Below are 13,242 nucleotides of genomic sequence, written 5' to 3'. Positions count from 1 at the left end.
TTTCTCTCTCTCTCCTCCAATCACACACACACCCACCCACACACAAACACACACATCTCTCTATAGTTCTGAGGACACTCATTGGCATACTGATTCCCCAGCCCCATAGGCAAACCCTAACCAACAAAACTAACCCTAACCATAGCCCCTAATTATTACTCTAACATCTACCATAAAAGCACTTGAATTTATGAGGACCAACCAAAATATCCCCACATTGATGGTATTGAACCAAAATAAGCCCTCATAATTATAGAAAGACATGCACACACACTTTTGTACATCTACATGTATCTTAGTGTAGACACTCATTGGCATAATGTATCCTGTAGCACCTAGCTTTAACCACCCAAATTAAAAGCCTAACCCTAATTACCTTAACCCTCAAAAAGTGAGGACCTGCCAAAATGTTATAACTTTCCCAAAATGTCCTCACTCTGTAGGGACTATGCTCAAAATGATCCTCACAAATAAGTACAAGGACACACACACCCACTCCTGTGTTCCTGGAGGCTGCAAGGAGTCGTTTATCTTGGACCAAAGAGCACATGGGGGTCGACAGGCGCACCTCTGATGATTTAAAAACTAAACTGAAAAACTGTATTTTATCTTCCTATGTTTAATATCTTCATGCAAAATAAATCACTATTTCTTTAACTCCTTTAAATTAATCGGATGCTCATAAATCTTTTTTTCCTTTTAAATATAACCCAACTGAGGGTTTGTTACAGAATAACTGCCAAACCAGTGCAGTTTCATTCTTCATACACTTCTCCAGATTCATGAGGTCACTATGACCTTGGACATCTTACCAGTTCATCTTTGAGTCCAAGTGAACATTTGTACCAACTTGAGTGGCTTTCTCGAGTTAACGTGTTCAGAAACATTGGAGCGAAAGATTAAAATGTAACGACTCCACCGGCCTCTTGCACAAAGTCATAAACTCTTCTTCAACATCTTATCAACAGGCGCATACATGAATATCAGTGAGCAGCGGTCTGACCCTGGTGACTTCTGGTGAATGTTTTTCTCCCATTCTCCTCTCGATCCACTGTCTCCTTGTCTCAGAGGATGACCACCAAGCTTGAGATTCTGAACAATGTATAATTTGAAAATGTATCTGATTCTCTGCTCCAGACTGTAATCCATCACCACAGACGTTCGACTGCAAGGCATCATTGTCCAACGGGAGTCAGTGGGCAGAGGAGCCAAATACTTTGACCGGAATATTTGAGATTTTGAGCTTTGTATCTCACCAACACTCAACTCCCTGTTGGCAGCTACACCCTCAGCAGACGTACTTCCCCACACTTCCCTCTACTTATCAACAAAGTCTATTCAGCACACAGCAGCCAGGAAGTCTGCAAAGTTAAAGGCTGTTGTTGTTCTCCCTCCTCCTGTGACAAGCAGCGTGGTTTTGTCCAGTGCTGCTCACAACAAAGGATCCTGTCAGTCCAACAAATCTAGAAAGTTACGAGGTTACGCAACACGGCACCGAGATTAGATATCAAATATTGTTAGTGTCAGCTGGACGCCGGGATGAGGAGCCAAACAGAACACATCGACCTCGCTGTTGCCCTTGCTCCATCCTTGCCTCCCTTACTCTAGGAGCACCCTCAGCATTTATTCACAGGAAGAAATATGTTCAGCACAGCTGCAATGTTCCTGAAGCAACAACTTGTTATGAGACACGCAGCAGGAACTGTTTAAGGTTAAAAACGTTTATTTAAAAACACCACACAAGGTTTCACTTCACATTTCCCCCACGAGAACTGGGTGAGATTTCTTGGTGACATTCGATTTGAGTTTTGTCAGCTATGATGAGCTGTGGTGAGTCTTTAATGGCACGCGACCTTAAATTTCCTACACCGAGAAGTGAGGATAATAAAGCTCCTGTAGCTGCAGTGCACTACAGCGGAACAGGTTCTTTGGCCCACCTTCAGAAGGGAGGAAAAGTCGTTTCACATTAATTAGACAGTTTGTCTTGCACCTTGTGCGAGGCCTCCTCTCGCCCGTTTGACCATCTACGCCGGTGCAATCGGGATCTGATCCAGATGCAGCACTTACAGTAATTGAGTAATGCCCCCATTCAGAAAAGCCTCGTTAAATTCTCAGTACCAACGTGTGTTCCCGGACATTGCTGCTGAAACGCTGCAGTCAGCACAATATACAGAAACTGCTCGTGTTCTGTGCACAAGGAGAATTACAGGTTGAGAGTAAGCATGATAATGGAAGCTCTTTAAATGCATGCGAGGATGCAGGATCCACTATGCATCTACTACAACCAATAATACAAATGTGCACGACCTAAAAACAGTTGAGCGTTACCTTTTAGTTTGCACTCAATTTTAAATATTTATTGAATGTACACGTCAGTGGTTTATTTTGAAGAGCTTAAGTGCTGCACATTGTTCCTCGAGGTGGAATAAGCAGCTGCAGAGTCCGACACTTACTGCTCCCAGTGGTGGTTCTTCTAGTTTTCTGGAACAATCACCAGATTAATAGTCAGTGCTGAACTTGAACAATCTGTATCACAGTCCTGGAAAACACTGATGGGTCCATTTCCTCCCCACACAGTGAGGTCGATGGGGTCGCCGGCTGGAGGGCCGTGTGCAGACGTGACTCGTAGCTGGTGTCTTGCATCCACTTGCACGGCTTATGGAGGAGCTCGTTGTCGACAACACAGCTCTGCTCAGAGGGCAAAAGAGGTGTCGCCGAGGCCGGGCCCAGCCGTGACAGCAGGTCACACTCCCAGTCAGAGTCAGATGACGATGGAGAGAGCGCAGCCAAGTCAGGGATGAGGGCCGACTCGATGCACACGGAGGTAGAGTGGGATAGTGAACGCTGAGAGTCTTGGCTGGAAAACGCACTGAGAGATTCTCCATAGTGGAGCTGAAGCTGTGGTTCAAAAGTCTTTGTATTTGAAGGAGTTGTTACACGTGCGTTACTTTGACCCAAAATGTCAGTTTGACTCGGTTCCCATGGAAAATTCTGCACAGTTGGAACACAAAATGTTGAAGAATCAAGTTTTTCCCCCGTGCATGAAGAAGAGACCTGCTGTCGAGGACACTGTGTTATCTGACAAGAGGCCTTGTCAAATAATGAATACCCCCCACACTTTGGCCTAATGTCACGTTCTGGTTTTATAGATATCAACCCTTGTTCAGTCCAGTTACATTTCGCTGTAATCCTACTCCTTTTGCTGCGGTTACATTCGGGGCTGGCTGAGCGACAGCGTTTTTTGTGGTTTGGAGCTGTAGCTGACTGTCGAGGCAATGACTGGGATCGACATGACACCAGTTTATCACACACCGAACCACTGCCAGAAAATATGATCCCACTCAATGCTAAACAACCATCTTCCACCTCTGCATTTGTCTCAGCTGCAGTGTAAGGGAGGGAGACGGTGATGGGAACCGTGACAGCTGAGACAGAGTCCGAAAAACTCTCCGCAGTATCCCTTTCACTGACTTCCAGAGTTTCCTCTTCGATGTACTGTTGAGGACTGAGGACAGGCGGCTCGGAGTACGGGCTGTGCAGCTCCATAATGCAGGAAGGGATTTGAGGGCTGAGGACAGGGGGCAGAGAGTAAGGGTCAACGGATGGAGTATCAGGGGTATCAGGACAAGAGGATGGCTGCTGGCTGGGTGAGGCGTGGTATTGTGGTTGAACATCCAATAGAGGCATGACAGGGCTCAAAACCTGGGGCTGGATATCCGGGAGCTGGCACTCAGCTGGAGTGAAAGGCTGGATGTCAGCAGGTGGTGTGGCTGGTCTTGCGACGGGAAACAGAACTCCTAGCGATGGGCTGCCAGGGTCAATGGTAAGACGACCCGCGGTAGAACTGGAGATGATTATGGACGATGAACTTTGTCTGCGCAGGGCCTGAATGGCAAGTTCCGTCTCGCCATCAGTGAGAGGCTCCAGTTCACAGACGTCCTGGATGAGCTGCAGACTTGGTGGTCTAGGAGGAAGACATGAAAAATGATCAAACTATAGAAAGACACTGTTTTCTAGTGAAAAACCAAACAGCAAAAGCATCACTGCATTCCAACATTACAACGTAATCATCAAACTCACTCTGTTTCTTCTGGTTGTTCAGGTGGACTAGGGTTGAATCCTGGGAGCATCTCAGCCACAAGTTGATCAACCACAGTGTAGTTGGAGGGATCCAGCACAAACATACGGTGCTGATCCGACTGTAAGTGCTGCAAAGACCCGATCAAAGATTATGTCAAAGACTGTGCACACGATGTTTGCAAATCTATCAAATACTAATAAGAAAAGACTCAAAAGATTTCCACCTCCTCCAGATTGGTGAAGGGTTGATGACAGCATTCGCAGTACGCGGTTTCCTTTTTGCGCGGACGCCACGGTGCAGGGTTACAGGGGAGCGGCGTTTGGGATTTGTCCTGAATGCTGCTTTCAACTTTTTTCGTCTCCCTAATTAACAAAGAATAAAACAACATTTGTGAGAAATCAGTTGTTGAACTTGAAACTTAAAAATTGTCTGTAGCTCTGAAATATCGACTCCACCACAGCTGAACAAACCTCGTTTTACTTTCTCCTTCTTCTGTCGGATTTTCAAATCGAGGAGGAGCAAGATCAAAGGGACTGAATCGGCCCGAGTAGCAAAGCGATGGGAAGGTGGTAGACTGCATATGCAGGGGTTTGTATTTCCTGGTTAGATGACAAAAAGTAAGTTAGTAAAATAAAAAGAATTAAAAAAGACTGCCTATTTGAATTCATCATAATATTATTACGACTATGATTATTATCAAACTCTCACATGGGTATTATTTCATACTTTGCAACTCTGCAAATGAGAGAACACATCTGAGATTGACCCCTGCTGCCCTGCTGTTCAACCCTTTCAGATGTCACGGGTTCAGTTTCTCATTGCCAGGGTCTAAACATTAGCCAGAGCACTTCAATTAACTGAAATGAGAGGGCAAATGAAAAGACCTGTTCGCACAGAGAGAGGTCCCCCTGGAGGAACTGGCAGTGACGCCTGCAATGTCTCATCGAGTAGACATCGTATCCGCCTGAGCACAAGGCTCCTGGAGAGAGGCATCAACTGGAGGGCAGGGGGCCTTGTCACATTACATGATAGGACTTCTTAACAGGTTCCATTAGGAAAATCGCCTGGGCTGAAATGCAAACCGCCACAAATAGAACCCAGTGGGGTATGATGGGTAGAAACAGTGACAGGTGACTGTAGTTTCACTGTCACTATGATTCAACTGCAAAAAAAGGAACTGAATCTGATACTAAACAACCACTATATGGACTGAGGCAAACCTTAAGCACATTTCTCCTCTATAACTTTGCACTTGAATTAAAGTCACTCCTTTCTTGGGAGAAAATAAACCAACAGAAACTTCACTGACTGAAACTCACCTGCTGGAGTCTTCGATTTTAAGGTATGGAGTTCTTAAAGCTGCAGCTGTGTGCCAGGGGAAGAGGAGGAGAACACAAAAAAACAATGACATTAATTCAAACATTTACACCAACAGAATCAGAATATTTGGAAAGTAAACACAAAACATAAACCAACCTTTGACAACAGGAGAACTTTGTGGTTTGGCGTAAGTCCGCTGCAATAAAGAAAGGACTCATTAATATTAAAGAACAAATGCAGATGTGCATTATGTCATAGTAGTTTTTGTATTACTTATTCATTACTCCTTTTCATGGACGCTGATTTAATTGAACGCCAATCTTCAAAACCTTAAGCCTTTTTTATCGACTCACTTACTTTACTTACTTGACTTCTTTATATTGAACTGTTATGTCTGGATGTTTTTTAAGTGAAATCTTACCTCAGGTCTCCTGTGCCTCACGTTGAAACTCTCTCGTGTCAGTTGTTTCAGGTACAAAATCACATCTGACACCACATTAAGGAACAATACAAACACGGTTTTGTGCTTCAAGAATGTGACAGCTCTGTGTTGGTGCACAGCCGAATTCTTCAGCCTCTATTAGTAAGACACACAGTAAGGACAAAACACTTGGAGGGTGCCACCTGCTGTGAGAAGGGCCTCACAGCAGTACATATTTGAACACAGACATTTAACTCTCTTATGTGGAATCCATCTTTGTATTAAAGTTATTACAAAAAGGATACCGTCCACAAACAAAATCTTCACTCCCCACGAACGGGCACTGGCCAGAACACTGTTCGCCTGCAGTCGCTCCTGCAAAACAGAATCATCAGAATCACAAACCACGTCTCTCTTCAGTGCAACATCACCAATACCCACAAAATAAAAGATACAGCCTGAAGATCTACTAGATTAAAACATGTTTTGACTGCATTGACTTACATTGTTGCGAATGGCCTTTTCAAGCAGAGCTTTCCCTCGGCTGCCACATGCCTGGAAACGCAAAAACATGCAGGGTTTAGTATTAAACAGCAGCCTTTTAGGTGTTCAATTATTTTCATTTGCAATTTTCAGCTTAAATCACCATGATAATATTTAAGTAATGAATTTTGACACTCCTGCGAGCCTGATCAGTGGATGTAAAAAGGTTTTGGACACGTATGTGCCTGATGTTCAGTACCGTCGGTCGAGGAGTTACTGGTTGCTGTTTCTCGCTGATGAGGACACTCTTGGGTTTTTGTTGGGTTTCTTCATTTGTTGCCTTCTCCCGTCCCTTGGTCACCCCACTCCTCTCCTCTTGCAGACCCTCTTGGCTTCCAGTCACAACAAAGCTCACATCCTTGTGTAGAAAACTCTCGATTTTCTTCAGCAGGAGGAGAAACAGACATCGACTCATTAGTTTCTACTTTAATGTTGAAACATTTTAACTTGGTTTAGAAACCAATACGTGTTGGCATGCTGTCAGATTGGATATTTCATTTGATCAGACAGGCGCACAATCTTGAAACAAACTCACCCCTCCTAAAAGAGATATGGCCTCCAAAAGCAGAGCTGTTGCACGTTTCTTCAAGTTGTCCAAATAGAAGTTCTTCCCCTCGAGCTTCTTGTCCCCAGGACACAGTTTTCCCAGAAGGCCTCTCTCCTCTGCATACTGCTGCATGATCCTGGGGCAGAGAAGGAGCTCACAGCTCTACTGTAAAGCACCAGGATCCTGCGTAAACAAGAGAAAACAGAATTGACGATCAACATATTAATTAAATGGTAAAACTGACCTGCAAAGACAGACAGGATTGTAAAAAGTAGCAGGATTTACAATTCTATTACATTTTATATAAACATTTCAAAATAAGAACCTGATATTAAGAGTCTAGCAACACTTACACAACAGCTGCTTTTCTTATTATTTCTAACTTCTGTTCTAATCTCCTCTGTTTGGTCAAAATATGATATAACTAACTTAATTAAGTGAAAGTAAAACAAAGGTCTACTGCTCATAATAAAGTTTAAAGACTTCTCAAAGGTACGATTGACTTAAGGGTTTTCGCCAGTGATTAAAGTTGTGCAGGAAACACACGCAGCGTGACAACAACACGCACTAGCTCTGCACCTCGCTCCTGAGCTAGCACACTTAGCTGCGGCTGGTTAGCATTAGCCCACCTATGCTAGCTGGGCTTTCCTCCACAAAAATGGCGTTTGGCTGCTTCGTTACGGGGATCGGTCGTCTGGGGGGAGAGAGCTTCCACGTTGTCCGGGTTGTGGGGGGAAACAACAACAAGGCACTTCCGTCGTGGGACCTTTCCGAGGAGCTGAGCCAGAGAAACGGCAGCAAGTGGTTCATGAATAGGTGGAGGAGCAACCGCCGCTTTTTTAAAAACACTGGAGACGTCAACGTAGAGTGCGGATCACTTCCGGTACAGCGCTGCGTTCGAGGAGCTCGTCACATCCGGTCTGCGCAGCTGATTCCATACAGTCTATGGGCTGATTGTATGGGGGGGGGGGGACATCTTGTTAAAAATGATGGACAATGTTGATTATATCGGTGCGTAACTTTTAGCCTGAAGTGATGTTTTGTCAAACCAAGAATTTAAAATCCTACTGTGACTGAAAAAAGTGTCAAATCAGCACATTTGAGAAAATGGGTGCAGCAAACATTTGGAATTGTTGCTTTATAAGTAGAATGAAATGTTTCTTGAACATCTAAATAGTTGACGGGTAATTTTATGTTGGTCGACTTATCAATACATTTATTTAAAGCTCATATTCCCCTGCTGCTTAGTCTATAAGGTTTTTATATTGTGTTTTATTTACATTGTATATATTGGTTTATTTTTGTCTTGCACTGATTGCTGGTTGTACATCAATTTGCCCTTGAAGGATAATAAAGATTTTATTTAGGGGGCAGCCTCAGGACATCACATGGAAACAAGCAGCAGACTGCATTTGTATTAATTTAATTTATTTGCCACTAGTTAATCTTATTACTTATTAACTATTTCCACGACCTTTTATTTTATTTTAATATCTGAATGAATTACTTTTTTTCCTATCATGAAATAATTTCTATAGTAATAAAAGTGACTTTTATTTGACACACGTTCATACTTTTGTCATTTAGGACCTGAAAATAAGATTAACATATCAGGTAAAATGGATAAAATTGGGCAACTATATGCAATATGCCTAAAAAACATAAATCAGAAAAGCCTCTAATAGGCATATACTCAATTCTGGTTTGTATGGGTTGCACTATTGTTTTCGAAATGATGGTGTATCAAGCAGCAACTTCCCTGTCAGTTTCAACACTTGCTTGCTGAGATGGTTATCGAGTGCGATTCATTCTGACTCAGTTACAGAGATGGTTAAACAATGGAACAGACAATAGGTTGTTCTTATGTGACTTAGCCATTTTTTTTTAACTTCTCTCTCATACATATATATAATTATATCAGTTTGCTCCTTCAACAGGGGGTAAAATGTGATAATGTAAATACTCTTGAGCCTCACTCAAGAAAAAAAAGAAATCTTATCCTCCCCATCCAGCAGAGGGCAGTGTGCCTGTACACACAGTCATCCCTGTGAAGAAAGTGGCACCTTCAACTGTCTCTACTTATCATCTGTAATCTATATGTTCAAATGGATTCAATTTATTAATTTGTTTAAGGTTTTACAAGCTTTAATGACGACAACACTGTCACAATGTGAGACAAATATAAAGTTTTTATTCAAAACATGCATCATAAAACTACTTTTGACAAAATTAAACAATGCTGGGCTTCATGGCATTTCAATGTGAAAATCTGAAAGTGAAGTATGTATCAATAACAAGGAAGTTTTCAGACAAATACAAAAAATGTAAAAACCCAGGCCAGATGCCAGATTAAAGAAAGGTTGAGAAAACCTTCATGGCACAAACATCACGTGTCTAAAAGCAACAGGCCAACAAAAATACTACGAACAACAAATTATGGTCATTAAACTTTGCCTAACATAGATTTAACAATATATTAAAGAGAAAACAAGAAAAACTGTCAATTTAGCCAATGTCAGTGGGTAGCAGCTCTTTGGCTGTTTACATAAGGCACCATAGGTTTCAGTAAAGCTGCCTCTGCACTTTATATCCATACTAAATTGAAGTCGACATGAACATCCTCCAGAGAGACTTAAACAAATTGTAATCCTGAAGATAAAAATACAATTGTAAAGCACAAGCTGATAATTGTTAACACCCAATTTTATTTGGAATAGACTTGCGTTAAGTGTACAATTTAATACAAGATATACATATGTAAATATGTGTTGATCTGAGGAGTAAAAAAAAAACAAACTGATTTTAGGAAAAACATAAAGTCAAAGCCTGTCCTTCAGATAAACAGGGAACCCTTCACCACTCCGTATTTGCTGTTACTACTGTTGATGCTGATGCTGCTGCCACTGTCTGCCTCTGCCTTGCTGGAGGTGTGTTTGTGGACCTGCTGGTGTTTACGATCGCGGTGAGGAATGCTGTGGTTATTATCATTGTGGCTCTGAAGGTGCTGGTAGGCCGGACACTCGGCCTCCAGCTTTTTCTGAGCTGGACTGATGACACATCTGGAGGCATCCTCCATCCCCTCTCTGCCCAAGTCATCTTCATTTCTGGAGAAGTGCTGAAGCTCCTCTTGGGCATTGTTTACGTGGTTCTGTCGGCATGCCATCTTAGCATTAGCCATGTCGGTGATGAGCAGTGGTTTGTCGTGGTTCTTTGTAGATACCATAGAAGGCTTAATTGCAATGTTGTACCCTGGTTGATCTGTTGATGCATTCCAAGAATAAGGGTAGCTGTGATAATCCCTTCCGCCCAATCCGGCCTCTTTCATAGCTCCATGGTCATGTGACAGTCCGTACAACTCTCCATCGGGGAGCTGCACCTGGCGGGTGCGTACAATCTCACAGATGGTGCCGATGCCCAAGTAAAGCATCTCCCATAATTTGAGAGCCAGACAGAGCATGGAGACGACATACATGACGAGGAGAAAGATAGTTTTCTCAGTGGGGCGAGACACAAAGCAGTCCACACTGTGAGGGCAGGGAAGTTTAGAGCACATGTAGGTCGGAGGTACTTCAAATCCATACAGGAAGTACTGACCGCACAGGAAGGCAACCTCCAGCAAAGCGCTGGCCAAGAGCTGAAACACGTAAATACACATTAGCCCATCTTCTTTGATACGCTGGCGACCAACATGCCGCGCCTTGACCTTTACTTGTTCTTCGCCACTGTCTCCTTTTGCTGCAGCATCGCTCACCACCTCTGTCATTTCATAGATCATCGGGTCTTCCTCTTGGTTGTCCTCAGCCTCTTCAATACCTCTGTGCTGCATTCTTCCCCCAAGGTTAAGCTTCTGGGGTTTCCTCCGTGATGATCCACTAACTCCCCCACTGCCAGCCCGCTCCTCTGCCCGAGCAATCTTGTTGACCGCGTAGCCCAGGTACAGGAGTGAAGGCGTGGCCACCAGGATGATTTGGAAGACCCAGAAGCGGACGTGCGATAGCGGAGCGAAGGCGTTGTAGCAGACGTTCTCACAGCCCGGTTGACCCGTGTTACAGACGAACTTGCCATCATCATAGTAGATGGACTCTCCTCCTACAGCCGTCAGCACAATGCGGAAAACAACGAGGATGGTGAGCCAGATCTTGCCCACAGACGTGGAGTGGTTGTGGATTTCTTCCAGCAGACGAGTCAGGAAACTCCAGCTCATGGTAGTGGCACAGAAGCTACAGCGACAAACACCTCCTGTTACTCACCTGGGGAGAGAGCAGAAATGGTTTACTTTTTAACTACTATCCACATTAATATTCACAATTTATTTAGGTCTCCTGACAGCAAAATACCAGTAAAAGACAAGAACAATATCTGGTAAGAACAATTCAGTTTTGTGGGCTGATGGGATGTATGGGACGTAGCGGTTGCCTTTTTTAAAGTGTAGCCTCCTCTAGCTTTTCCATTGTTACCAAGCCTAGCATTAACAGTATATAAAATGTACAGAGAAAATCCCCCCCCAAATGCAGCTCCTTACTTCGCTTTCACCGACCTCCAAGGCATTGGATACACAATGAAAACATCAAAGCGAGAGGTTGTTGTATCTGTATAAAGTCAGTGGCCATAGGTTCCTTTGATGCCTTTGATGTTGCAAAGATGAAAGACATTATTCTAATAAACGAGAAAATTAGCTTTTAATAAATTAATTGATAAGTCGACCAACAGAAAATTACCCGTCAACTATTTAGATATTGTTGAAAAAGTTCATTCTACTTTTAAAGCAAAAATTCCAAATATTTGCTGCACCCATTTTCTCAAATGTGCTAAATTGACACTTTTATCAGTCACAGTAGGAATTTTTAAACTCTTGGTTTGACAAAACATCACTTCAGGCTAAAAGTTATACACAGATATATTCAACATTGTCCATCATTTTTAACAAGATGTCAAAAATTAAATATAAAAAAAAAGATCCCCCCCCAAATGCAGCTCCTTACTTCGCTTTCACCAACCTCCAAGGTATTGGATACACAATTAAAACATCAAAGCGAGAGGTTGTTGTATCTGTATGTAGTCAGTGGCCATAGATTCCTTTGATGTCTTTGATGTTGCAAAGATGAAAGACATTATTCTAATAAATGTTTTTTAGTCACAATTGTTTTCAATGAACAATTTGTTTCTGTCAGAAACTGAGCGACGCCGGTGAACTATTTCACGCAGCCAACTCGAGCTGCGCTGCGCCAATCATGTGACATACCTCACTCTCCACAACAATACACACCCACCTCATCAGGTGGTCTATTTAAGCAGAGAGTAATTTCCCATCATCCCCTATGCTTGCACTGCTGCTGCATTATTTTTACCAGTTGCTTCAGCCCCTCTCCACCACCCCAGCATCCACCTGTAGGCTCCAACGGGGGGTTACAAGTATTTGCTCATCACTCCCATCATTCCTGTGTAATCATATAGGGGAGTGATAAGGTTGGAGCATAGATGCCAAACACTAGACCTGTTCTACTGCTGTAATACACGTTTGAACGTGAGTTCTCTGACTGAACTGAGAGCATACCTGACAACCAGGAAATATAGTTCAGTTTTCACTAATTTGAAATGCATCATTGACAAGCACTTTGTCTTTCCTGTATCTGCTTAACAAAAAACAGTCCTGAGGCTGCCCCCTGCTGGCTGCAGGGTTCCTCTGCTGCTCTTGTTTGGTTTGTGCAGTTTGTGATTAACTAAAGTTGTCCATAAAAGAGAATCTTTATTATCCTTCAAGGGCAATTAGATGTACAACCAGCAATCAGTGCATGACAAAAATAAACCAATATATACTATATAAATAAAACACAATATAAAAACCTTATAGACTAAGCAGCAGGGGAAAATTAGCTTTTACTAAATTAATTGATAAGTCGACCAACTGAAAATTACCCGTCAACTATTTAGATATTCTAGAAACATTTCATTCTACTTTTAAAGCCAAAATTCCAAATGTTTGCTGCACCCATTTTCTCAAATGTGCTGATTTGACACTTTTCTCAGTCACAGTAGGATTTTAAACTCTTGGTTTGACAAAACATCACTTCAGGCTAAAAGTTATACACAGATATAATCAACATTGTCCATCATGTAACCCACATAGATACCAGACCCATGTTTGTCATTTAGAGGTGGCGCGCTAGCCCTGCATTCATGGTCACGACCATAGACTAGATCTCGTCTCGTCTGCGTTGCCGGCCAACGGAGCCGGACGTCACCACATGGCGGCCATCTTGCTAGGGGGCAGCTCGCTCACCCATAACATTGTGTTGGTAGTGGTAAATAACCATAACTTACTAAATTTTC

General features: G+C 42.8%; 2 protein-coding genes and 1 long non-coding RNA gene across 3 annotated transcripts; all 3 read right to left on the bottom strand.

Annotated features, from left to right (window-relative positions):
• Positions 1 to 1,705: 1,705 nt before the first annotated feature.
• On the bottom strand, positions 1,706 to 5,044 carry LOC133028099 (mucin-2-like). Its single transcript, XM_061095297.1, has 5 exons — positions 4,966 to 5,044; positions 4,552 to 4,680; positions 4,305 to 4,443; positions 4,081 to 4,208; positions 1,706 to 3,964 (listed from the first exon to the last, which is right to left on the bottom strand). The coding sequence occupies exons 2-5, from the start codon at positions 4,659 to 4,661 to the stop codon at positions 2,506 to 2,508; spliced, it is 1,836 nt and encodes a 611-aa protein (XP_060951280.1). The 5' UTR covers positions 4,662 to 4,680; positions 4,966 to 5,044; the 3' UTR covers positions 1,706 to 2,505.
• Positions 5,045 to 5,402: 358 nt separating this feature from the next.
• LOC133027384 (uncharacterized) lies at positions 5,403 to 5,858 on the bottom strand. The gene is made up of 3 exons (XR_009683272.1): positions 5,823 to 5,858; positions 5,558 to 5,597; positions 5,403 to 5,446 (listed from the first exon to the last, which is right to left on the bottom strand). It is a non-coding gene; the product is annotated as an uncharacterized LOC133027384 (long non-coding RNA).
• Positions 5,859 to 9,745: 3,887 nt separating this feature from the next.
• LOC133027929 (gap junction gamma-1 protein-like) lies at positions 9,746 to 11,116 on the bottom strand. Its single transcript, XM_061095102.1, has one exon. The coding sequence runs from the start codon at positions 11,114 to 11,116 to the stop codon at positions 9,746 to 9,748; it is 1,371 nt and encodes a 456-aa protein (XP_060951085.1).
• Positions 11,117 to 13,242: the final 2,126 nt, after the last annotated feature.

The sequence above is a fragment of the Limanda limanda genome, chromosome 21, assembly GCF_963576545.1.
Source record: "Limanda limanda chromosome 21, fLimLim1.1, whole genome shotgun sequence".
Classification (NCBI taxonomy): Eukaryota; Metazoa; Chordata; class Actinopteri; order Pleuronectiformes; family Pleuronectidae; genus Limanda; species Limanda limanda.
This window is presented reverse-complemented; position numbering and strand designations above follow the sequence as displayed.